Source organism: Trichosurus vulpecula, chromosome 7, assembly GCF_011100635.1.
Source record: "Trichosurus vulpecula isolate mTriVul1 chromosome 7, mTriVul1.pri, whole genome shotgun sequence".
Classification (NCBI taxonomy): Eukaryota; Metazoa; Chordata; class Mammalia; order Diprotodontia; family Phalangeridae; genus Trichosurus; species Trichosurus vulpecula.
In genome coordinates this window covers 79,631,174-79,658,355 of record NC_050579.1, presented here as the reverse complement: position 1 = coordinate 79,658,355, position 27,182 = coordinate 79,631,174, and the positions used below count along the sequence as shown (strand labels likewise).

Below are 27,182 nucleotides of genomic sequence, written 5' to 3'. Positions count from 1 at the left end.
TAACTCTTCCCCATCAAATGCTCAGTATACAAAAGAGCATCACAAATAACATATACTGAGTAAACCCATTTACCTATGTTAAACAGCAGATAGAAACTGAAAAATCTCTACTGATTAGAACATACTAGGAAATGCACAAGAGTGAAATTTCCTAAGATGGCAACTAGATACGATCTCTAATGACAAGAAAGGGAAAGTTTCTCTTGGAAGTCTCTGGGAAGGCAAGGTGGATTTCAGGGATGAGTGGAGAAACCAGCTTCTCCTTCATGGCTGCAGCTCTGAAAGTTTTTTTAATTGTCTCTCTCTCTCTCTCTCTCAAAGTGTGTGTTGAACCAAGTGTATCGTTTACCCAAAAAGCTTGAGCACCAACTCTGCCCCTCACACACATGTCCAGAGTGCCCCGTCAGCGTTCTCTCCAACAATTTAGAGTCATATCTCTCTGCACGAATGCAGGGGCATGCAAAATGCTCGCAGGCTTGGCTGGAAACTTGGTTACCCTGTCTTTGTGTCTGTAGTACCTGGTACAAAGTAGGCACTATGACTGATTGACTGCCTGCACTCCTAGATAATGTGACCTCCCTAATGCAAAACTCCAATCGCATCACTTCTGCATCCAAACCTTTGGGGCCCCCCTATTGCCCAATGAACAAGATATAAACTCCTCAGCCTTCAGGGGCTTTGAAAACCTGGTATCGACCTTTCTTTCCAGACTTATTTCACATAATTCCTACACACTCACTTTATGCTCCAGCCAAACCAGATTATTCAGTGCTTCCTCTTCTTGCCCTTTTCTTTCCTATATACCTCTGCATCTTTGAGGAGACCATCTTTCTCCTCCAAGGCCTAGATCAACTGCCCCCCAGCTCCCTAAAACCCCCAGACAGAAATTAACCCTCCCTCCTTAAGAGTCTCAGGCCACCCAGTTTAACTTTTTTATGCACTTAGTTATTTTTTGATTTGCACTGTAGTTTTTTTTTTGTATACCCACATCACTCCTTTCCTTTACACTCTACCTCCTCCCTCACTTCTGGCACATTCCAGCCCTGCGAGCATCGGACAAGTCAGAACCTCTCAGCGTTCTAGGTAACTCTCCAAGACTAGAGAATATAAATTGGAGAGAAAGCACCAATCTGCACTGGTGGAGGGAGTTGTCTCACCTGAGAGTTCCCTCTACCGATGAAATAGGTTTTCTTCCTCACTCCTAGCCTTGCAGCCCCTCTCTCTGCTCTTTGGACTTGTCCTTACGGGGGTGCACTCTCCCCCCACCTACTCCTATTTCTAGTTCCTATTTGTGGGTGGTCTCTTTTTTTAAAAATTGAGATTAAATAAAAATAGAGATTAAAAAATCTCTAATGCTTAGCATGATTCCTGGCACTTAATAGATGCACTCTTCTCTCTCTCTCTGCCTATCATCTATATATTCATCTTTCTATTTATCTCTTACACATGAGGTTAGGGAGAGGTAGTAGCCCTGTAATCTCATTAGTATAGAGAACTCCCAGGTGAGGAAGCTCCTTCTCCTGATGCAGGGCAGCACCTTCTCTCCTTGTACAAAGTAGGTGATTGATGATAGCAATAACAAAAATATCAAAATGATTACATCAATAGATGCAGAAAGTGCTTTTGATAAAATAGAACACTCATTCCTACTAAAAACACTTGAAAGCACAGGTATAAAGGGATTTTCCTTAAAATCATAAGAAGCATCTACCTAAAACCATTGGCAAGCATTATTTGTAAAGGAGATAAGCTAGAAGCCTTCCCAATGAGATCAGGAGTGAAACAAAGATGCCCACTGTCACCAGTGTCACCAATACTGTCACCAGTATTATTCAATATTACATTAGAAATGCTAACAATAGCAATGAGAGAAGAAAAAGAAATTTAAAGAATCAGAATGAGCAATGAGGTAATAAAACTATCTCTTTTTGCAGGCAACACAATGATATACTCAGAAATAAGAAATAGAAAGGTAGATCAGTGGAACAGAGCAGACATGCAAATGAATATAGCAAACTTGTGTCTGCCAAACCTAAAGATTCAAGCTTTTAGGATAAGAATTGTTTGGCAAAAATTATTGAGAAAGCTGAAAAGCAGTCTGACAGAAAGTGGACATAGGCCAATATCTTAAACCATTTACCAAGATAAGGTCAAAATGGATACATGACCTAGGTGTAAAGCGAGATATCATAAGAAAATGAGAAGAACAGGGAACATATTACCTATCACACTTATTCATAAGAGAATGATTTATAAAAAAAAAAAACCAAAACAAGAGATAGAGAGCATTGTGAGGTGTAAAACAGATAATTTTGATTACATTAAATTAAAAGTTTTTGTACAAATAAAACCAATGTAGCTAAGACTAGAAGGAAGACAGAAAATTTGGAGAAAAATTTTATAGAGTTTCTCAGATAAAGGTCTCATATATCAAATATATAAAAAACTTTGCCAAATCTGTAAGAATGCAAATCATCCCCAAATTGACAAATGACCAAAGGATATGAATGGGCAGTTTTTCTATGAAGAAATCAAAACTATATATAACGATATGAAAAAAATGCTCTAAAACACTATTGCTGAGAGAAATGCAAATTAAAACAATTTTGAGATATCATCTCACACCTATCAGATTGGCTAAAATGATAGAAGGGGAAAGTGACAAATGTTGGAGGGAGTATAGAAAAATTGGAACCCTGATTCACCATTGGTGGAACTGTGAATTGATCCAACCATCTTGGAGAGCAATCTGGAATGATACCCAAAGAGTTATGAAAACTGTGTATGCTCTTTGAACTAGCAATAACACTATTAGGTCTGTTTCTCAAGGTGATTAGGGGAAACGGAAAAGAACTTTCATGTTCTAAAATGTTTCTAGCAGCTCTCTTTGTGGTGGCAAAGAGCCGGACGTTGAGGGGATATTCACCAATTGGGGAATGACTGAACAAGTTGTGGTACATGACTGTGATGGAATACAACTGTGCTCTAAGAGATGATGAGCTGATTGATTTTAGAAAAACCTGGAAAGACTTGCATGAACTGATGCTGAGTGAAGTGAGCAGAACCAAGAGAACGTTGTACACAGTGACAGCAATATTGTTCTAAGAACAACTTTGAAATGACTAAGTCATTTTGGGTATTATAAATACTCAAATCAACTACAAAGGACCTATGAAGAAAGATGCTATCTACCTCCAGAGAAAGAACTGATAAGTAGAAGTATGTATGGTATGATTTTACATATCTACATCTACATATACACATATTTGTATCTAATGGTAGCCTTCTCTAGTGCAAGGTGGAGAGGGAAAAAAAGTGCACAGCAGAGAACAAAAGAAAACTTAGAAGGAAACACAGAAAAACAGAGTAGCTTTGAAAACGATGTGTAGTATTGATTGCATAGGTTTTCAAAAAAAGCAAAGTGTGAAATAGAAATTAATGATTTTATATTGAATCCTCTTTTTATGTTGTGCTGTGTACATAGAAATGTTCTTTTTTTTTGGTCATTTTGTATTTAAGTTCAAAATGAATAAAAATTTAAAAAAAAGAAAAACCAACAAAAAACCAAAGTAGGTGCTTATAATCCTTGCCATGCCAGCTCAGCTCCCTGTTGGTTCGACGGATGACTATGTTCACTTACTTTATTTATGTCCATTGTCTAGTTGTCTGTTGACTGGCTCACATGCCCTATGAGCTGGAAAAAGGAAGATGTGGAGAAGAGACACTAGCCCCGTGAAGGCAGCCAAGAGACAGCAGATGGAGGGAAGGGAGGCAAAGTCTGAGGCTCTTCACAGTGCAGAGGCACGGCCATACAAGATGTTCCCAACACCCCTCAAGTTCTTTCAAAGCTCCCGGAGCATGTAGTAGCGTATACCCCTAAATAGATTCTAGACATTTTCTCCAAGTATTTAAGCAAAACTCAGCATTTACATTTTCCTTTTTTTTCTTGATAATCCATATTTCAAAAAGTATGTTTTTTAAACTTCAGGGGAAAAAAGTCTGTGTTAACTAGGAACTTCTTTGTTTTCTTTCTTGGCAATAGGCAGACACCTCCTTCTCTAGGAAGGGGCAGCAGGCAAAGTGGGTATTTCAAGAATATCATCAGAACTGACTTCTGAGAAACTAAATCAGACAGGAGGACCTGGGCACTGGACTGTCAGGAGAGACATGAGTTTGAATCCCCACTCAGATACTAGCTTGATGACCCTGACAAGTCATTTATTTAACTGTGCCTCAGTTTTCTCATTTGTAAAATGAGAGAGCTGGACTCAATGTCTTCTAAGTTCCTTTCTGGCTCTAAAGCTTTGATTCTATGGCCCAGGGCCTTAGATGTAATTTTTAGACCTCAGGGCCATTTAATTTGGGAGAGGAGGGAGAAAACCCTTAGCCTTGGTGAGATCTGAGAAGTACAGTGGGCATATTTCCTTCTTGTCACTAAAGTTCTACAGAGCAGGATACACAAGGCAGGGATGAGAAACGCAGATAAAGACAGAAGGCCCCCCCACCCAGGGTACAGCATGCCAACATTTTCATTGCTTACCATCCAATACTTGTTCTGCTGTTATCTCTCCAACCTTTGGGCAGCTGATGGATGGACCTTTGGGCGTACAGCTGCAGGCTTCCTACAACAGTCAAATGAAAGGGAATGAGAAGATGTCAATCATTCCAGTAATCACGTCCAACAGGCACACGCTTTCCTTGATTACCATCCTGATACTTATTTGCCACAGCTAGGAGTGGTGAACAGATACACCTCTCCTCATCGGAAAAAGGCTATTGCTGAGAATGTCATTGAGGAAGCTGTTATTGGGCAGAGGAGGGACAGAGCGGGGGAGGAAGGGAAAGAAGCCCTTATCATCCTGTATCTTCCTATGCCTTAGTCTATGTTTCACTCCTAACCCTGTTCTGTATCCTCACCAGGACCTCCAGTCCCACATTCCTCAGTATGTATTCTCCCAGGCCATCCCCCTACCTGGGCTTCACTCTTCTTCCCTCCTGATCTTGGCCCCATAGCTAGCATTCATTACACCTTGCTCTGCTCACAAATCCCTTTACCCCTAGGAATTCTAGAGGCTGTTTCCTATGCTTCGAAAGATGCACTCCTTCCTCACCTCTATCTCGTAAAATTCATTACTTGCTTCAAGACTCAGCTCATTCATCGCTTTCTACATGAAGTAGTTCCTGATCATCCCAGCTGACGTATCCCCCCAAATTACTTTGCATTTATTTTGTAGAGTATATATACATATACACACGTACATATACATATACACACATACATATACATACATACATATACATATACATTATATAGTATATATATACTAGATAGATAGGGTACATGTTTTCTCCCTTGACAGCTCCTTGAAAAGAGAGTCTGTTTCAAACGAGTTAACATTCATTAACTCATTTAATTTGCTAAAACAAAGTATTTGCAAACCTTAAAATGCTACATAAATGCTCGTTATTATTATTATTAATAATTTTCTTTGTGTGTCTAGCACCTAGCATCTGCTACACCGTAGGTGCTTAATAAATGCTTATTAATTGATTGCTTAAAAAAAAACAACTAATCGTGTGATCTTAGGTGAATCCTTCCTTGTTTGTCCTAGTTCTTGAAGAGGACCATGACATCAGGAAAGTGATGTCATGACTTGCAAGTGAATTGGATTTAAGTGAGGCATGGCTATGCAAAGTCACCAGCCTCACTCTTTCCTTTGGAGCCATCAGGGTCCAATGGAACATATAGATCAGGATGACTGGAGATGGCCCTGGATGCAGTGGGAGACCTTGGCCTTTTTAAGCTAAGGTCTTTCCCAGGTCTCAGTTTGACTGATGCAATGCCCATTCAGGAATTAAGGCTATGTTAGAAATGAGGCAAAGAATGGCCTGTTTTACCTAGTCGAAAACAACAACAAACAAAAAACCACAAAAAACACAAAATCGGTCTGGGAGGGGAAGACCCTCAGAGGATTTTGGGTGACTCACTGCTTCTGTAATGCTTAGGAGGGAACTTCCACACCAGGAATTCCTTACACTGATTCCTTATGCATTTTTCAAAGTCACAGATTATTAGAACTGGAAGGAACGTCCTAGACCATCTGGTGCAACCTCCTTATCTTACAGATGAGGAAACTGAGGCCTAAAAGCAGGAAGACTACTTGGCCAAAGTTACAAAGCCAGCCATGGGTAGAGCTAAGCAAGAACTGGGCCCCCGGGCTGGGGCCATAGGCAGTGATTTTGCTGTGCATCGATTTCACTCCTTTGGGGAGATTTGGGAATGCCAGTTTATCAATATTTTCTGAAAACTTTCCAAAAGGGCAAACGGGCCAAGTCCAGATAGCCACAGCCCTTCTCCACACAAGACTCAGCCCAGGAATGCAGACAACCCTCCCCCCCCCCCACCCAAGGCGGGTGGTTTTAGAGATAACAGCCCTTCTCTTATCTAGTCCTGCCCCAATGGCTGGTTGCTGCTGTCCAGACAGAAACATACCTCACAGCCTTTCCCTTGGCTCTGGATGTTTTTCATCTTACGCACTAAGGTAAGATAGAAACCCGTGCCAAAGCAATTCTTCAGAAAAAGGGGAGTCCCTGAGCAGTACAGCCTGCCCTGGGAAATGATGGCTATCCGGTCCCCCAGAAGGTCGGCCTCGTCCATATGATGAGTGGACATGATGATGGTTCGGCCTGGGAGGGAGGAGCAAGAGAGACCATTCAGATGCTACCATGCATTGAGAGAGGGAGTTTCCTCACCTGGGAGTTGCCTATATCCGTGAAATCCAGGCCTCTCAGCAAGGCAGGGGGCCAAGGATTTGAAATGGTCATGCATATGTCCTAGGCATAGCACTAGTCAGCACAAATTCTTAAAAAAAAATGGCAGTCAAGTTGGGAGGAGAGGACTTCATCCTGAAGCACTGATCCCAGGGAAAAACTGGGATGATGTCAAACTCCAAGACCAGGCCTAGGGCCTAACTATGAGTGCCCATTCTGAAGGAACCGAAGAATGGGCCTCGCTATGTGACAATTCATTGTCAATTTTGTTAATTGTCAATTCATTGACGATTCAATAATTAACTTATCAACCATGCCACCAGCACACTGGGTACTTTAGGTATGTGTGCACCACTATGATATGATAAAGTACCTCTCTTCAAGGCTTTGGGAAGCAGGTACATGCACAGTAACTGGAGGTGCTATTTAAAGAGGAGGCAAGTAGAGTTCTAGGTGATTAAACCACCAGTGAACAGCACATGGAAAGTTTATGCAGTGGTTAGATGATTTGGAAAATCTCTGTATATATCTTCTTATTAGTAGACATTCATTGTTCAATTTAACAGGAATTCTGACTAAAGCAATAACTTGGCAATTTCTACACTTGGGACAAGTGGAAGAGAGAGGGAGATTTGTAGTGTAGCCTCACCCAGGGTCCTATACACCTGGGATGTGGTAGCTGGTATTGCTAGGGAGGCAAAGTGAATGAGGGAGGAAGTGCCCCAAGGGTCAGCACCCTCTAAATAAACCCACACTGGGACAAAGAGCCAGGTGCTCTGTCTTAGTTACAATTCTAATTCTGACCTTTATTTATGTTCTTTTTTCGTTGTCAGAAGGTTGCAGAAGGTAATCAAAAACTAGTGGGAAGGAAACACCTCAAGTATGGGGAATTCCCATCCTAATCTATGGCAACGAATGTCTCTACACTCAACACATGGCCCCTGGACCTGTTTATTAACGCACCCGCCCAACAATTCTTCTGGAGCTTTCTGTGTTTTGTCTTTTAGGCAGTTTGCTTGTTTGTTTATGGAGCGGTCAATGTCCATCTTAACCACCGAGGACTTTAGGGACATTAGCTCATTGCTTCACCCAATGTTTCAGATGGCTCTAACCTACACTGAATCGATCCTGCTTCTCTAGGATACTCTAGGGTTATGTCAACAGTTCCCAATAAATGTTTGGATACTTCAAGTTCCCCAAGTTTTTGATGGGAGCTTGGATCCACCTAAATAACAGGTAAATCCAAATTTCAATAGAATCCCTCTGGTTCTCCGGCCTTAACTACCTATTAGGAAACCCCATTTGTGAACCTGGGCCCCAGTGCGCATTGCAGTTAATGTATAGGGAACATACAGAGCAGCAGCCCTACCCCCTGGCTGAGGTCTGTTACCTGAGCGATACTTCAAGAGCAGATCCCAGATGGAGCGCCTAGAATAGGGATCCACCCCAGAGGTGGGCTCATCCAAGACTACCACCTTGGCATCTCCCACGAAGGCGATGGCAACGGACAGCTTCCTCTGCATGCCCCCTACAGACACCAGAGGTATTCATATCACAGTGCTCGTGAAGGAGGCAGGAGAGATGAAATGGGGTAACCAGGACCTTCACATTGAGGGGGGCCAATTGAAGGGAGACAAGTCTCTCCCTCCTATTCCCTTGATGTTTAGAACTGGCTCCCAGAGCCGGGTCCTAGAAAGGCTCACCTAAATACAGAAGGCCTTCTAGAAGTAAATCATATGGAGAAAGAAAGACAACCCACCCTCCCAGCAGCCAGTACACACCATTTTTTATAATATTAGAACCAATAAAATATTTATAAATATTAGAACCAATAAAATCTGGCAGAGAAGTAGTTTTTTATGCCATCCTCAAGATCAGAAAGGCCTGGGTTCAAGTGTTGCCTCACACATACTGGCTATGTGATTGGGGTTAAGTCAAGAACCTCTTGGTGGCCCCAGGTAAAACTCTAAGACTTTAAGTTGCAGGTGTTGAACTGCATTGATAGAAGGAGTTGCCTCCTTGGGAGTTCCTTAAGACATTAAAATCACAAGCTTGGCCCAAAAGACAAATAAATAAAATATAACCTGGCCCAAAGTAGGAACTTAATAAATGTTTGTTGAATGAATGAATGGATGAATGGATGGATGAATGAACCCAGCTGCTTGACCTTTTCCATTACTCACCCATATGAGAACTGACAGAGAGTCAAGCTACTCCCAGAATGTCTCTCAAACATCAGGAAATCTTTAAAGAACTTTCCAAGGTCTTGGTTCAAGCCCTAACCCCTTGTGAGGTTGGTCAGCCACACCATAACAACTGCATCTCTTTAATATGCTCCCCTCCCCGCTCCTATCCCCCACTCCACCCAACCCCCCCCCCCCCAGCTTAAAATTAAGACTGTCAGAAACCTAGCTTGGGAATAGCCCCAGAACAGCCCCAGCACCTGACAGGTTCTGAGCCTCTTCATTTCTTTTGTGGTGAAGGCCTGTGTCTTCCAACATGGTTTCCATCTCCAGCTGTGCCTCCTTCCTAGACTTCCCCTTCAGCTGTGCATAAAGCAGGATGTGTTCGGCCACTGTGAGACTATGGGAATAGAATAGAGAAAGGGCCTCGGAATCCTGGTGCCCAGGGTGATTTACCTCATGTGCCACCCCTGAGGAGAAGGAAAACATCTTCACCTCAATTTAATTCTCAATTAGAAAAATAATTCAAGTGAATGACCTAGAGCTCAATCAGACTCCTGTAGAAGGAAATCTCTCCCCAGCGACAGCCAGAACCTTAAGGCTAAATGTCTGTGAGTAATAGCTTTCACGGCAACCCAAGAAGAAGGAGAGATGGAAATGTAGGGAAGCCAGTCCAAGGAACCGGAGGTGAGATCCAGAAGACAGCCCCAGAGGGTGAGCAGAATTTTCTCAGGCTGTACTTACTGGTGGAATAGAATGTTGTGCTGGGGGCACATGCCGAGGTCTTGCCGGATGGAGTCCATGCTGGTCTCAATGTCCTTCCCACCTATCAGCACAGTGCCAGAAGTAGCAGGGAGCAGCCCGGTCAGGATGGACCTGGGGAAAGCAAGGCTCTATGTTCTTTGGACAAACAGACCAACATGCAGGCAACATGCTGGCATGGTGGCGCCATTCAGCCCAAGCCAGGGAGAACTCTTCCTTTTGTTCTAGTCTGAACCCAAAGAGTCATTAAAGGAGAGTCACAGACAGATGTAAGCCCTTGCGCTCATTTAGCTCCTGGTTCAGATAATCACACCCATCTCCTTCCATCGGGTACTGGACTTGGAGTCAGGAAGACCTGGGTTCAAATGCTGACCTCAATACTTACTAGCTGTGTGACCTTGGGCAAATCATTAATTCTCTGTGCCTCAGTATTCTCCTCTGTAAAAATGAGGAGATTGGACTCGATGGGCTTTAAGGTCACTTCTATTTCTAAATCTATAATGCTACGAGGATTATTCACCACCTTCTATGAAAAGTGACAAATGCAGTCACTGGGATGCAGGGAAAGAACAATGGATTCTGGTCAGAAGACCCTCTAGGCATTTACAGGTCACTTCAGGCTCCCCTACAAAGTGAAGGAGTTGGACTAAATGTCTTCTTAGGGTCCCTACTGGCCTTAAATCTACGGTCCTAGGACCCTCTTTGTGTCAGGATGGCTCCCTGGCAAACACGTCCTGTGCCCTCGGTCTTTCTGACCAGCTTGCTTTTGGGAGACGAGGGAAGATCTCCCGCTGATAAAAAGGGAAGTAGGATAAGAACAAAGCAGTGATGGAGAAGAGAAGCTGGGTAACGAGTCCCCTGTCTCTAGATGTTCAAGCAGGGGCCTGAATGATTATTTGTTTGTCTAGATCTGTGATTGCATCAATTTGGGGAACTCCAGGTATGGAAACTCCTTCCATCATGCAAGGTGGCAGCCCATCTATAACTTAGAATCTTAGTAAGGTCCTATGAGGTTAAAGGTCATGCCTAACATGTGTTAGAGGTAGGACTTCCAAGTCTACTTGATTCTAGACTCAACCTCTATCCACAATATCATTCTGTTTCTGGATAATTTTTAGGGAAGTTATTAAAAAAAAAAGATTTGTGCTTCAGGAAGGGGTTAGTTTAGAACAGCCTGGCTTAATGAAAACTGAAATACTGAATTTGAAGTCTAAGGATCTGGGTTCAAATCTTAGCCTTGCCCCTTCCTCGCTGTTTCCTTGGGCAGAAGTGGACTTCACTGCTCTAGGCCTCAGCTTATTCAATCCACAAGTGAGGGGACTGAACTGGCTCCCAGGTCCCCTACGGCTCTTGCACAGGTCTGACCACAGCACCACTCACCCCCATTCAATGAACGCCAAGCCTCCTGTTACCTCTGGGATCAAAGCCTCTGGTTGGCATTTAAGGCCCTTCCTGGGTTTCCGGTTAAGCATTGCTCTTCTCCACTCACTCCGTGGGTCAGTCCTGCAGGTCTGCTGGCTGTTCCTCCCATCTCCCGTCCAGCCGTTTGCACTGGCTGTCTCTGCCTGGAGCGCTCTCCCTCCACACCTCTCACTCTTAGAATCCCCGAGCTCCTTCAAGATTCAGCTCAAGTGCAAATTCAGCCGGAGTCTAAAATTCCCTTCCCTCCGCCCCGTGTTGATCTCATATGCACTTATTTAGGTACATGATTTCTACTTCAAGAGTAAAAACTCCCCGAGGGCAGGGGCTATTTTTGCTTTTCCTTTGTATCCCCAGTGCTTAGTGCATGGCACATAGTCGGTGCTAATTACGGATTACCTGATTCTACGTTTCCAAACAACCTCTCCCGAGACCTTTCTAAATCTAAGGTTCCAGGATTGGGTTGGGCCGGCCCAACCCCACAGCCGCATACACATGAAGTGACCACTGGGGACCACTAGAGGGCAAGAGAAGCAAAGACACCGTCTTGGACTTGACATTCCATTCCCTTCCCAGGAACATTCCGAGTCTGGGTGTGTCCCTCTGCCGCTCCTTCCTTATCTTCTGCCAGAAACCAAAAGACCCAAAGGCTATACTACTCCTGGGTTCACCGGGCCAGCAGAGATATCTGCTGCTCCCCAGAGATGTCTCTTATTAGCCCCATATCTGATCTCCCTATCTGAGAACTCTTGGGAAAGTCTAGGGAGATGCCTGGGAGCTTTTTCTGGCCTTCCCCATCTTCCCTCCCGCCATCTTCTAGGAATGGTTCTGCTTTTACATTTCTCCACTGCTAACCTCACCTCTGACAGCTTGCTATAAGAACATGCCTAAACCAAGGCAGAAGTGCACCAGAAAATAATGTTTAAAAACCCCATTATACAGAGGCGAGGTCGTATGACCATTTATCTATCCTCTGACCATAACAATAACCTACATTTCTATAACGATTTAATGTTGGCAAAGCACTTTACATGTGGTTATTCAAACGTGGAATTGCTGTTATTCTTGGTAATGAAAAGCAGTGTGATACGGTGAATAATGGGCTGAACCCAGAGCCCAGAAGACCCGGGTTCAAGTCCTACTTATTAGATGTATAAACCAATAGGTAGGTGCTACTATTGTCCGCATTTTACAGATGATTGCCCAGATCTATATTCACCATATCACAGTCTTTCATGATCAAGAATAACAGCGATTTCCCACTTGCAAGTACACCTAACAAACCACTCTACGGACATCCACCTGCTAGACTCGCACAGCCTGTGCACAGTTCTCTCCGTTAAGGCTGGCAGTCATGACCACAGTGACCACTTCACAAAGCTCTCTCCTCAGGACAATCCCGTGAGGTAGCTGTAGTAACACCCCCATTTTATGGATGAGGAAACCGAGACTCTGAGAAGTTATTTGATTGTTCCAAGATCACATAGCCAAAAAAAAAAAAAACCAAACCTATCAGAGCTGGAATCTGAACTCGGGTAGTTCGACTTTATTATTGGAGCTCCCTCCACTACTGTCATATTGCCTTTCACATTTTATTTTAGTCCCAACCTGGGTTTTAATGGCCTTCAGTGTCCTGCAGCTTAGAGTCTTGGAGGCTTTCCTGCCCAACTGGCAGAGGCAGCATTTGAAACCGAGTCTTCCTAATGAACACCAAGGTCAAGGTCAGCTCTCCCGGGGCAATGCCACCCTGGCTTTCATAAGCTCTGACCATATCAGAGCTTTGGGAGTCGCATGTGTAAAAGATATCTCACGAGATCTCGGATCAGATAGCTCTCCTTCTTGCTACTACAACCCAGAAGGGAGCCAACATTGTTTAGGAGGAAGAATGCAATCCACCCTCATTCACAACCCTGAAACAACTGGGGAGAATAATTTCCTATGTACCAGGCGCTGAGCTAAGCCCCAAAGACTGGAGCAAAGGCAAAGGGATTTACATAGCGGCACCACCTCACCCCAGCGCACATTCCAATGGGGGAGATGTAAAGAACCCGGCAGATACTAGAGACCAAGAGAGTGGATGGAAGACGCCCTAGAGGGGAAGGGATGGGCAGCCAGAGGGGACCAGAAAAGACAGAAGGAAGGATCTGACCAGGCTTACAGGAACTAGAGAAACTAGGTGGTGGAGGTGAGGAGGCAGAGCATTGCAGATATGAGGGAGAGCTAATGAATGCCAAGACTCTAAGACAAGAGATGAAGCAGAGAGTAGGGGAATGCCAGGAGCCAGTCTTGTAGAAACATAGAGGACAAGGAGAAGAGTAAGGAAGGGCTAAGACTAGAAAGAGACAAAGAGGTACTATCATGTTACAAAGAGTTTAAGCATGAAGACCAAATCGGGTAAAGATGGGGCAGCCAGGTGGTGCAGCGGATAGAGTGCCAGCCTGGAGTCAGGAAGACTCATCTTTATGAGTTCAAACCTGGCCTCAGACACTTCCTACGTGTGTGACCCCAGGCAAGTCACTTAACCCTGTTTACCTCAGTTTCCTCATTTGTAAAATGAACTGGAGAAGGAAATGGCAATGTACTTGGTATCTTTGGCAAGAAAACCCCAAATGGGGCAACAAAAAAATCGTACCTGAACAACAAAAATGATTATAAAGCGCTTAGCACAGAGTCTGTGGCACATAGAAGGACCTGGGTTCAAATCCCACCTCTGACATAAACCCTGAGTCATCTCGGGCAAGTGGCTTCATCTCCCCAGTTCCTGGATCATATAGAGGTCACTGCCGGCTCTAAATCTGCAATCCTATTAATTAGGGGGACAAAACGAAAGTCCCTGCCCTCGAAGAGCTTACAGTCCAGCAGGGAGAGACGGCGTGGGTCTGAGGCTCTGAGGAAGTAAAGCCAAGAGGATGTTGTGGCATGGGGACAGAGGGCTGGTGTCCGTATGGGGAGGAGCTTCACAGATGCACAATGGCCATCTGGACCTGGGCAAGTCCATCAGCTGCTCAGAGCCCCAGACAACTCTCTCTGAGACCAGAAGTGGAAGAGCAGGGGCCAGCTTGCCAACGTTGGTAGAAGGGGGTTTCCTCACTGGGAGTTCTCTATGCCAACAGAACCTCAGGTCCATTCCCCACCCCAGCCCATAAAAATAAAAGATAACCGGGGGAAGGGAATAAACGCTTATGATTGAGCGCTTACTGTGTGCCCGGCACTGTGCTAAGCACTTTATGATTACCATCTCGTCGGATCCTCACAACAACCCTAGGAGGCAGGTGCTGTTATCATCCCCATTTTGCAGCTAAGGAAACTGAGGCAGATAGAGGTAAAGTGACTTATATACAGCTACTAAGTATCTGAGGCTGGATTTGAATTCAGGTCTTGCAGATTCCAGGCCCAGCACCAAGCAGCTACCCCTAACTGACCACTGAAGAGATCTCACAGCGGCACTTATGCTAAGCCCTGAAGGAAGCTGTGGATCCTAAGAGGCATCACCAGGAAAAGAGCGCATCTTCCACCCCCCACCCCCCACCGAAGCCTGCGGGTCCCACCAGGTGGCTCCCCAGGTCCTCACATGGTGGTGGTTTTCCCAGCGCCGTTGTGCCCAAGGAAGGCCGTGATCTGGTTCTCATAGAAGGTGATATTGAGGCGGTCCACCGCGGGCTTGCCTCGGTAGTCAAAGACCTTCACCAGATTCTGCACACACACTCCGGGGACCAGGCCAGGCAGCTCTCTCTCAAAGAAAGTATCTTAGAGAAAAAAAGGTCGTCAGATGAGCGGGGGCGCCTTAGGTCTTGCCCTGTCCCCTAGCACCAAGTCTCTAGTTTAGATCCCTTGATGTCAAAGCCACATCACCCAACTTTCTAGGCGGGCAAGAGCTGTCCCCTGACCTAGGCTCACTGTTCTCCCTACCAGACCAAGGCTCCAGAGGCAGCAGTGTGCTGGAACCAGCTTCTACTGGCTCTAGAGAGCTGATTGTTAAATGTTCAGTGTGGGCCTTTATGCTTCAGAAATTGGCAAATGCCAATTTTGAGGCTTAAGTTACATTTTGCTGATTGTGTAGACTTAAGAACATGATGGAGAAAATGTTAATAATGTAAGTTAAACTTAAAAGTTACGTCATGAGTACATCCTTTCCCTGGAGAGCTGGTTGTTAAACATTTTCTTGTAAAATGGGACTAGATGACCTCTCCGATTCCTTCTAGCTCTGAATCTACGCTCCTGCCTGGAGTCACATGACATGTTCAGAGTTTAAGTGATTTTCCCGTATTCACACAGCTGATGTGTGTCCAAGGCAGGAGTTAAACCCAGGTCTTTTTGACTCTGAGGCTGGCTTTGCTGACCTCTCCAAAGAAAGCTGAAATGTCTCCTGGCATGAAAGATGGGAATCCAGGTTAGGGAGACGATGACTGTGAACCTGGGCCCACCAGGCAGGCGTCATTAGGTAACTTAGACCAGAGCGACAGGGCTCTCGGATTTTCTGGACCACATCTGAGGTAGGAGAAGGCTCTCTGGAGGTGGCTTCCCCCTGCACGTACAGCCGGGGCACTGGCTATGTTTTCTGCCTTTCCTCGGAGCTCATATCCGTCTCGGAGCCCAGTGACCCAAGCTAATTGTTCTTGCTAAATCCTCGGAAGTGAAGTCAGTGTATTTGTGTAACTCGCCTGGGATTCACTTAACAAGGGCATAAACACGTTACCCACTTCGGAATAGGCTTTCTCCAGGAAATATGTGCTCATGTCTGGGGGTCCCCCCTGCTTTTCCCCCTGCCCCATGCTTTTTTGCACATGTGCAACTGTTCCTTTCCAAAGGGTTCAGCTCTAGTTTTTGTCAATGAAGACCATTAATTTCCCTCAATTTCCTTTCACCCAAGTTAGACATGTTACTCTGGCCTTTTCTACATTTTAGAGACTTCCCTTTTCCTTTGCTTGGGTTTCCTTGTTTGTCTAGGTAGGGCAAGGATTCTTTTTTTTATAATTTGTTTTTCTATATTTAAAATTATTTTTATTCTTTTTATTATCATTTTTAAAAGCTTTTTTGGTTTATTTTTATTTCTTTTTATCATATATATATTTGTAATTTTTTTAAATTTAGGGCAAGGGTTCTTAATCTCTTGGGTCTGTGAACTTTAAACACAAACACACACGCACACAACTATATTTTGATAGAATTTGTTTCCTTTCTAATCTCACATATTTTACTTTAGGGATTGAAAAACATGATTCTGAGAATGTCACAGGCGTCCTCAGACTGCCAGAGGGGTCCAGGACACACAAATTTAAGAACTCCTGGTCTAGGGTTTATACCATGTAATCCCCCTGGGTGATCTGGGTCTTCCATTTCTTCTGTTATAGGTTCAGTCTTTTCCAGGGCCCTTTCTTCTCTCGTTGAACATCCTATAGGGACCAAAAGTCAGAGTTAAGTCTCTCAATAAGATCTGGGAAGGGTTAGTGGGCGGAGAGGAGATAAGAGGCCAGGAATCTTCCCCGTGAGAAGCAGCCCAGCAAGGCAGACACAAACAGCCAAGTCAGCACACTTAGCATCAGGTCCCCTCAGGGTAGCCACCCCCACCGCACCGCCCCTGCCCAACTCAGCAGCCACCTGTGACGTACTGAAACCAGCGAGAGTTTTCACTCCAGCTTTCTGGGTGCCCCCTTGCGCAATCCGTGCCCAGGAGTCACTGCCGTTCCAGAGGGCTTTGTAATACAAGCTTCATTGAAAGTCAGGCAGTTTCAGTGCATTGGGATGTGTCAGGAAGTGGAAGAGCCTGTCGGGAGGGGGCTTTTAGTGTGGATTTGATGACAAGGTTTATTTGGTCTTTAGATGCTCAGTGCTCTTCTCCCCAGTCCGGGGTCCTATTAAGGCAGTGGGTGAAGTGGGAGAGATGGAGGTGGGGGCGTCCTCTCACTCTGGGGACTCCTTTGCTATTTTTAAAGATAGGTTTTGTTGTTGCTCTTTGTTTTTATATCATAGTCATTTATTCTGGAGGAAAAAAAATATCCTTCCCTCCCCCAACACACAGATAGTACATACAAAATCATGCAATATAATGACCTCACCTGAATCTGTATATAACACTCTCCCCTAGCAGCCCCTGCTTCTCCACCTGGAAGGGGGAGGTATGTTTCATTATTTACTCTCGGGTCCTATGCATTTTTACATAGCAGACAACCACCTTGAGAAGCTGGGAGGATGAGGGGTACGGCAGGAGGTAGGAAGTGAGGGTACAGTAGTAGGGTACGCCTCTGCAGGCGGAATCTTGGCTCTGCCGTTTGCTATCTTTGTGATGCTGGGCAAGTTCTTTCTCCTTTGAGGGAGGTGAAATGATGGTCTGAGTTCCATTAAAAGGAGAGGGTAGGATGTTGTCCCTGAGCATCCCCCTGCTGTGACCCCACCAGGGTCACAGAGGGGTGGGGGGGAGAGGAGGGAGGGGTATTTAGGCCAATCCTGCTGTGGGTCCTTCTCTGCCATTTACCCTCGGATGAAGGACACGGTTCTTAATAAAAGAATTTTCATGATGAGGTGGAGTTGTGATGCGATAAGATGTAAAGGACAGACAACCTGCTTATAAGGACACTCCAGACAGGTTTTCTGCCTTTTATAACAAACTAGGGTTTCTCCAGCCATCCTTTGAATAGAGGATTCCCATCTCTGAAGGAGCCCTAGCTTTTCACTAGCTTTCTTTTTAAAATTCACTCATTCTTCCTCATTAGAATGTGAGCTCCTTGAGGTCAGGTCCTTTATATCACTAGCACTTATCCCTATGCTTGGAACCTAGTAAACTCTTAATAAATGCTTATTGACTATCTAAAAATAAATAGGAGAAGCTATACAGAAAAACACTAAGCTGTCTGAATGCTCTGGGTTTAAGACATTTTTTTAAAATCACCTAAGCCTTATAAAAGCCCTAGGGTAAGACCTACTTGGATGTTTGAAGGGTCTTCCTGGTGAGGGCTAACCCAGGCCCAAGCCCGCCACTACAGAGCGAATACCAAAAAGTGCCTTTTTGGGAGGAGGGGGAGGAGAGGGTGGGCTTCTCCCACTTCAAGTTGGGAAGCATTTCCTTTGCCCACAGAGCCCACTTAAGGCCTTGTCCCTGAAGTTTCCTTCTCTGCCTCTGTCCCCAGATACCAGAAAGAAAAAGCAGGGGGGAGGTAATTCCAGAATCCCTAATTCCAGAACCCTACCTTGGCCAGGTGTCCTTGATCAGTGGGAAGGGTGAACTTTTATCTAAAGCTTCATGGCAAAACAAATGCCCTGATCTCTCCCCACTTTAGGCCTTCTGTGTACTTGTATCAGCATGGAAGGGACCTGAGAATATTTGTTCTGAGGATTAACCCACCAGAAACTCTGAAAGTCTCATCTTGGGAGAACCACCTGTTCCTTTGAAGAGTTTGAGAGGATGAAGACCAGGTGAATAGGAGGAGGAGGAGGGTTTCAAGAGAGGTTCAATTCTTGATTCATTCAACAAGCATTTATTAATCTACCTCTGCGTACCAGGCACTTGGCTCAGCTCTGGGGATATAAGGACAAAGATGTAACAGAGCAGCCTACATCCTACTGGAGAAAACCCACACAGGATCACAGACGTGGAGCTAAAGGCCATCCAGCCCAACCTCCTGATTTTACAAATGAAGCAACTGGGGCCCAGAGAAATTAAAGTAACTCATCCATGGTCACACAGGAAGCACGTGGCAGCATCGGCATTTGAATCCGGGTCTTCTGACAGTAGGTACAGGACTCTATTGCCTAACCTTGTACAAAAATACTTGCAAAGTAAGCACAAAATATAGTCAGGAGTGTGGAGGAAGACACTAGCACCATGGGAGATTGGTATAGAGGTCATGGAGGAGGTAGTATTTGAGCTAAGATGTAATGGAAGCTAAGGGGTCCAAGGAGGGAGAGAAGAGATGAGAAGACTGTTAGAATCAGAGATCCCCAACTTGGGGTCCACACATCGCTTGTGGATAGATCTCAGGGGGTCCATGAACTTGAATGGGAAAAAAAATTATTTCAATCTAGTTAATTGGTTTCTTTGGTAATCCTCTGCATTCTATTTTATGCATTTAAAACCATTGTTCTGAAAAGGGCTCCATAATGCAAAAAAGTTCAAGAACCCCTGAAATTGAATGAATGAATGAAAAAGCTTTAAGTACTTACTAAGTGCAAAGCACAAAGTGGTCCAGAGGACACAGCTCGGTCCTAGAGTCAGGAAGACCTGAGTTCCAATCCAGCCTGGGACACTTACTTGGTGTGTGACCCTGGACAAGTCACTTGACTTCTGTTGGCCTCAGTTTCCCCTAGTGTGAAATGGGATCATAATAGTAGCGACCTCACAGGTTGTAGTGAAGATCAAAAGGGATGATATTTGTAAAGCGCTTAGTATAGGGCCTCACACAGGGCAGAAACTTAATAAATGCTTGTTTCCTTTCTTCTCCCCTTCTCTCTGTCGATGCTGGGGATACAGATAGAAAATCAAGACATTTGGTTTGGGGGTGGGGTGGGAAAGAAACACCTCGGAGGAGATTTACGGATGTGGCAGTGGGCTGTGCTAATCGCCCTTCAGGGACCCACTTGATTCAGGGACTGTGTGGTTGATTCTATGATTGCCCCCATCCCACAGGCTTTCAACAGTCATGAGCACCCAGTGGTGAAAGGGCTGCTGTTCTAGGCCTCTCCTTTGGAGAGTTACTCAATCTCCCTCACTCATGTTATCAAAAATAAAAGGGCTTATCAGACATCTCTCACACACAGCAGGGACACATGTGGGGGATGTTCTCAGATGCCCAAAGGCCTCTGCAATGCAGCAGAGGGCCCTCAGGGGGCACGCTGACTCACCCACTAATAGCACCCTCCTAATGATGGGCTCCCCAGGTTCAAAGCCAGTGGCTGGCATTCCCACTGGAATCTCTCCAGCTGCTCCAGAAAGGGACCTTAACCCCCCTAGTCACATCTCAACAGGATGGGACAGCACAACTAGTTCCAGGCAGAAGGTTTTCAGGACTCACCTTCACCTCCAAGCCAATAGGACTCTTGCAGAAGGAAATACCAAGGAAGTGGTACTCCGTAGTCCCCTGGAAAACACACACAAACACACATAAACAAGGAGGTGTAGACTAAATGTTCTAACTGGGCCCCCACCCAACTACATTCTTGTAAGCGCCTGGGACTTATCTATGTGAATCTCAGACTATAATTATAGATATTTATAGTTTCACTAGCCATAACACACCAGAACTGCAGCCTCTCACAAGGACCGACTGTTTTGCATGCCTTCATCAAAAGAGCCTTGGTTTTCTTATATTTTCTCATATTCTTACATCACTAGTTTTCTTATATTTTCAGGAAAGTTAGGGTGCTAAAGCAAACAGGAAAGAGAGGGGCCCACACTGATACGAACAGTTTGGTGCAGTGGGAATGTCCTGAGTTAAATCACAGGCCTACCACCTGCTACCCGTGTAACCTTGGGCAAGTTACAACCTCTTGAGACCTCAATTTTTCCATAAATGAAGGGGCTCAAACAGATGGTCTCCAAGGTTCTCTCCAGCTCCAGAGTTATGGTCATATGATGCTCCCAGAAATGGATGACCAAAAGTTGGACATCTGGAGTCTAGCCAATCTGCTGCCCTAATGGAACTACTTATTGGAGGGCAGGAGAGAAGCAAGACTGTGGAGTTTTCTTAGCTGCCCAGCTCCTCGTCTGTTCATCAAAGCTATAATGGGCAATTTTAGTGTCTAGGACAAGAGCTACAGAGCACATTCAGGGTGAGACTCATGAAAGGTACCCTCAAAAAACCTCTTTTGTACAAATTAGGTTTGGGATTAGGAAAGGACCTGGGGAAAATGTCTCACGGAAGGGGGCAGAACCCCCAGAACACTGACCCTCCCACATGTATATATAGAGACTCTCGGATATACATTTTTGGAAATGGGAGGAAGCAGAGCAAGGTGGGTCACTGGGGGTGCAGTTGTCCTGGAGAGGAAGCAGGTCATGTGGTAGTTCCCCATATTAACTAATTATTCTTATTAATGAAGTTCTAAAGTCAGGTGCATCTCTCTGCTGAAGGAGTGTGAGTGGTGTTATCACTCCACAGCAGGACAGACTACCACTCCCTGGTTACAGCTTGACTGTTCGTTTGTACTAACCAAGATTTCCCTAAAATGGTCAAACAGCCATGAGTCTTACATTCACACAAACCAGCAGCCTGTCTCCAGTCAATTCCAGACTCACTCTCCCGCTGCCAACCTGTGTCCTCTAAGACCCCAGGAGTTAGGCAAGATATCAATGGGGAAAGCACCTACCCACTGCTTAAGCACAGAAACTGGCTTTTAGTTGACTTGAAGGCCACTCAAATCAAGGCAGGCCTTTCCCAGCTGTAGGGATGTGCTATCTTTTTAGAGTTGGATGATACTTTAACTACAAATGCTTTCGTTACGCTGGATAGCACTGATGAAGAAGCTGTGCTGCAGGCAGGAGGAATCACTCAATCAATAAACATTTATTAAGTGTCTTCTGTGTGCTAGGCCCTGTGCTGAGATCTGCAGGGTGTTGGGAATCATGGGCCTTCTTGGAAATGTATGAAGGATGTGGCTTCAGGGGCGGAGCCAAGATGGCGGCTGGAAAGCAGGGACTAGTGTGAGCTCCCGGCCAAGTCCCTCCAAAAACCTATAAAAAATGGCTCTGAACCAATTCTAGAACTGCAGAACCCACAAAATAGCACAGGGAAGCAGAGATCCAGCCCAGGACAGCCTGGATGGTTGCTGGGTGAGGTCTTTCACGCGCGGAGCTGGAAGCAGAGCAGGGCAGAGCCCAGCGTGGGTGGCACAGGCCAACCAGACCAGGAGCCAGGCAGAGCGGGCCCTAGCGCCCTGAATCAGTGAGCTGCAGCAGTTACCAGACTTCTCAACCCACAAACACCAAAGACAACATAGAAGAACTGCAGAACCCACAAAATAGTGGGGGAAAGCAGGGCTCTAGCCCAGGACAGCTTGGATGGTCTCTGGGTAAGGTCTATCCCACACGGAGCTGGGAGTGGAATGGAGCAGAGCCCAGCGTGGGCGGCACAGACCAACCAGACCAGGAGCCGGGCGGAGCGTGCCCTAGTGCCCTGAATCAGTGAGCTGCAGCAGTTACCAGACTTCTCAACCCACAAACACCAAAGACAGTGGAGAAGGTTAGTGGGAAAAGCTGCTGGGGTCAGGGTGATAGAGTTCCCTGTTCAGCCACCGCCCAGGGGGCAGTGGAGGTGGGGCAGCTACAGAACTATAGCTGCAGTTGCTTCTGGCTCCAGGCCCACCTGGTGGGAGGAATTAAGTGACAGATCAGAGCAGGAGGGCAGAGCCTGCTGAAGGTCTAAGTCCAGTCCGGGTTGGGGGTTCTTGGGGAAGGAGGAGTGCTGGTGTGGCAGAGCTGGTGCATCCCCCCAAGCTTGGAATATAGTTCTCTTTACTCTGCAAGCAGTCAACGAAAAACTCAAGGGTCAAGTAAGTTGGCTGGGAACATGGCCAAGCAGTGAAAACGCACCCAGATTCAGTCTCAGACTTTGGAATCTTTCTCTGGTGACAAAGAAGACCAAAACATACAGCCAGAAGAAGTCTACAAAGTCAAACAGCCTACATCAAAAGCCTCCAAGAAAAACATGAACTAGTCTCAGGCCATGGAAGAGCTCAAAAAGGATTTAGAAAAGCAAGTTAGAGAAGTAGAGGAAAAATTGGGAAGAGAAATGAGAAGGATGCGAGAAAACTATGAAAAACAAGTCAATGACTTGCTAAAGGAGACCCAAAAAAATACTAAAAAATACACTGAAGAAAACAACACCTTAAAAAATAGACTAACTCAAATGGCAAAAGAGCTCCAAAAAAAAAAAGGATGTGGCTTCATCAGCCAGCACTAAGGCATCTGGCAACTTTGCTTCTGCTGAACTACTTCCCACCAACAACACAGAGGGCCTGTCTCCAAATTCCCACCCTAACCTATTTTGTTTTGGGAGGTAAATTCCTTAACCTATCAGGAACTCATTCTTCTTATCAGTAAAATTAGGGGGATGGAGTGGTAACTATGGAAGTCTTTCCTTTCCTAAGATTCTATATGATGCCAGGAACTTGATCCTGTGAACATGGGAAGAGCTTGCCCCCAAGCCCAGTGGGCAGAATGGCTGTCCCACGTGCTCTATTTGCCCTTGGATTTCCTGTTCCAGATAATGTCATTCAATGAGTACCCCACAATGGAATGTGAGGAGCAGTGAAGGGGGGAGCAGGGCAAGCAGTGGGGGGAAATGGAAGAACACGGGATATGTCTGCCCTGAGGGAAATAAGATCTTCATGAAACAAAGAGAGAAACAAAATGGCCCTCAGTCTTCTTTGCCCACCATTTCTGCTTCTGCAGTGATGGTGGCAGAGTTGCAAAAATAAGAGGAGAGGGTCCTAAGAATTCCACGGTTATTAGACCATCTGTGGACATTAATTTACTACTGGCCTCTAAATGTAAGATTCTTGTCAATGATCAATAAATAGATATACTGCTGAAAGAAAAAAAAATCCATTTCAGTATCACCACTGTAAATGAAACCAGAAAATAGAAGGAAGGTACAACTAAATGGAGGCAGCTAGGCGGTACAGTGGCTAGAGTGTTCAGACACTTACTAGCCATAGACAAACCACTCAACTTTGTTTGCCTCAGTCTCCTCATCTGTAAAATGAGCTGGAGAAGGAAAAGGCAAACCTCTCCAGTATCTCTGCCAAGAAAACCCCAGATGGGGTCACAAAGAGTCAGACATGACAGGGAACAACTAAACAATGCTACCGCCACAACAACTAAAGGGAAGTGTGGCTAGGAGGTTCTCCCTCAAAGAGGCAAAAAAAATGAGCGTGTGAAGATTGTTTTATCATGTGCCCAAAGGCAACGAGAAACATCATTTTGTCTGGGTAGAGCTTTACTCACCTGGAAGTACTTGGTCCAGATACCAGGCCAGGAAGCCATAAAGGGCTGCATCAATCAGCATCATTTTGATGGAGAGCAAGAAACTGAATTCATCCCCTTCCATGGGGCTCTTGCCAATGTTGCCCCACTGGAGTCCGAGACCTTGCTCTTCATAGCGAGACAGATACTCAGTGCCAAACCCAAATGCCACGGGAGACAGCAGGCTCTGGGCAAAAAAAGTCACAGATATTAGGGTAGGTGTCCCAGAACCTGCAGGACAGTCCTTCACATAACACAACGACAAACACAAGTGTGCAGATAGCAGAAAGAGTGCCCAGGAAGGCCTGTGTATTTCTCTCCAGTGCCAATCGGACTACAGCATTTATTAAGTGCTTACTGTGTGCTGGGTACTGGATGACTGAAGAAAGATGAGGGAATCAAGAGGTGTCACGGAGACCCTCAGGTGTCTGGGAATTCTGCCCAGTCCCTGCCTGGACCACCTCTTCATCCAGTTAACAGAAGCCAGAAGCCACTGTTAAAGTCAGCTCGTTGTAGCAGTAAATAGTGCACTGAGCCCACAGTCAGGAGGGCCTGAGTTTAAATCCAGTCTCAGGCACTTAGTGGCTGAGTGATCCTGGGCAAGTCACTTAATCTTTGTGTCTCAGATTTCCATCTGTAAAATGGGTGTATGGCACCTGCCTCCCAGGGTTGTTATGAGGTTTTTGAAACCTTAAAATGCTATATAAATGCTGGCTGTTGTGACTGTTAATATTAGTATTATTCCTCCTGCCTCAGATACTTACCAGATTGTGACTTGGAGCATGGTGCTTCATTTCTCTGGGCCTCAGTTTCCCCAGCGGAAGACTTACTGTGAATAAGGATCGCTTCATTCTTTGTACTCATATCCCTAGTGCCTAGCACTGTGCTCGGCACATAGTAGGCACTTCGGTGTTTGTTGACTGACGGTGTGAGGGGATGGTCTTTCTGGTTCTAAATTTAGGGTCCTATGAGTTGCACCGGACACTAGGACTCTGAGTCCTGCAGCCCACGGCGCGCTGCCCGGAGGGCCGGCCTGGGAGCCAGGGTGACCTCTCTGACTCCTACTGGGCTTGGCAGCCCTGATCAAGTCATTTTCCTTCCCAACTCTAAGCGACTCTCTAGGACTAACACAGGGCAGACAAGTGCCAACCCGTCCTGGGAGAAGGGACTTCCACACTGGTACTCCTCACGAAATCCCAGGTCCAAGATTCCTCCCAGCTTCCCTCCTCCTCTCCCCACCACAAAAGGGCGGCAGCAACAACACAGCAAAGTAAAACAGGGCCCTAGGGCCCATCAGCCGCCCCCCCACCCCCACCCCATGCTGCAGATCATGTGATACCAAAGAGGATTTGGTCCAGTTCTACATGAGTTGAGAACGCCACAGAGAAAGTCTGCGTGCCTTACGTTGAAGTGTCCTGGAGAGAAGGAGCCTGCGGACGCTGCCTCTGTCTCACTGGTACAGGGTGTGCTCCTGACTATGTCACAACCACATGAGGGGCACGAGCTGGTGTGATGGCACACCCTGGCATGCCCATACCATGCTCCAAGATATGTTTATAACAACTAGTATTTAAATAGTGCTTTAAGGCTTGCAAAGCATCTCACAGATAGTTGATCTCCCGACAATCTGGTAAGGTGGGGGGCTGTTGCTGTACCCGTTTTACAGTGAGATAACTGAGGTGAAGAGAGATTAAGCGCCTTGCCCAGAGTCTCATGCGTAGAAAGTGTCTGAGGCAGGGACTGAACTTAGATCTTTCTGACCCCACATCCAGTACCCTAAACCATTTCACTTTCTGAAAGAAAAGAAACCGAGCAGAAAGGGAAGGGAGATGAGAACTGTAGCTCTATTCGAAGGACAGCAGAGAAGTCCTTTCTTTTAAAAATGGTGCCAGTTTTAAATCACTTTTTATTCTCCAGGACAAGAAGTGCATTTCCACTTGTTTGCAGAACTGACTGAGTGGAATGTTGTTCCCTAAAGACCAGAATTTACACAGCAGCTCAAATGTGATTTGTTAGAACTGCCGCAGCAGTGGCAGCCTTGGCTACAAATTTGAAACTTCCAGTTTTCGGAAAAAGGCAGTTCAAAGAAAGCCTCCCAGTAAGTGTTTGCTCACCTTTTGCCACCCCCAGACTAAAGACCACTGCATTTGTTTTCTCAGGCTGTTTGCATGGAAGACAAGCCAGGTGGGTGAATTCCCCATGGTATCAACACAGGAAATTTGGAAGGGGAGTGGGATCCCTTCAATCAGGGCTCCACCGAGCCCTGAGTATCACCACTCGGCCAGGCCCACGGTACATGCCTCTACTTAACTAAAAGGCCTTGAAGGTTTTGAGGAACTTGGGGGGACTTAGAGGCTCTTGCTTCAGGAGGAAGGTGGTCTCCAGACATATTTCTGCGATGCCCAGATCTTTCTCCTGCCTGAACTAGGGTATGTATGATCTGTGCATCCCCGGCAGACTTGAAAGTTGGGAGAATCCTCATAGTGGTCCTCCTGTCTGCCCAATTATCACAGGAACTGACCAGCTCTGCCCACATGTGGAATGGAAAAGAATTGTTGTCACCTGACTATTACGGGAAGTTTGGGAAAGACCATGTTATCAAGATCAACAATTAACTATGGGTTTAATGCCAGAAATAAGTGGCAAACAGCAAGTAAACAGTGAGGAACAAGAGCTACAGTATTAGGTCTTTTCCTAAACTAGAGACAGATGGCCTTCCTCCCCCACCAGAACCTGAATGGAGATGGAGAGACTTAGAGAAGAAAGGAAGGGTAAGAGAACTAAAGGACGTGAGGCAGTTTATTCTAGCTTGATGAGCCATTGGAGACGGGGACATTTGGAAATAATTAGAGTGAAGGCAGAGCTGATTACTGGGGCTTCTTGGACTGGTGAGTCTCTTCAATATGAGTCTCTGTACCTGCCTTCCTGGCTTTGCAAAGTCATCTCTGCATCCATTTCATCCATGCATTTTTAGGGCCTCAGCTTAAGGACATTTGGAGGGAGATACAAAAATTTAGGTCCATTGGGAAAATCTAAAAAGTGCACGCTGGAAGCTAAATCACCAATACTGGTATTATAGAGACAGATTTGGA

At 45.6% G+C, this 27,182-nt stretch overlaps 1 protein-coding gene across 1 annotated transcript in view; it reads right to left on the bottom strand.

Annotated features, from left to right (window-relative positions):
* ABCA4 (ATP binding cassette subfamily A member 4) overlaps nucleotides 1-27,182 on the bottom strand; it is a 151,933-nt gene that overhangs the window by 58,904 nt on the left and 65,847 nt on the right. Inside the window, exons 13-21 of the mRNA XM_036768201.1 lie at nucleotides 24,073-24,277; nucleotides 20,141-20,206; nucleotides 16,439-16,528; nucleotides 14,707-14,881; nucleotides 9,699-9,830; nucleotides 9,215-9,354; nucleotides 8,162-8,299; nucleotides 6,494-6,687; nucleotides 4,541-4,622 (exon numbers count right to left, since the gene is read on the bottom strand). Of these exons, the coding sequence (XP_036624096.1) occupies nucleotides 4,541-4,622; nucleotides 6,494-6,687; nucleotides 8,162-8,299; nucleotides 9,215-9,354; nucleotides 9,699-9,830; nucleotides 14,707-14,881; nucleotides 16,439-16,528; nucleotides 20,141-20,206; nucleotides 24,073-24,277 (1,222 nt within the window). The remainder of the gene's footprint in view (nucleotides 1-4,540; nucleotides 4,623-6,493; nucleotides 6,688-8,161; nucleotides 8,300-9,214; nucleotides 9,355-9,698; nucleotides 9,831-14,706; nucleotides 14,882-16,438; nucleotides 16,529-20,140; nucleotides 20,207-24,072; nucleotides 24,278-27,182) is intronic.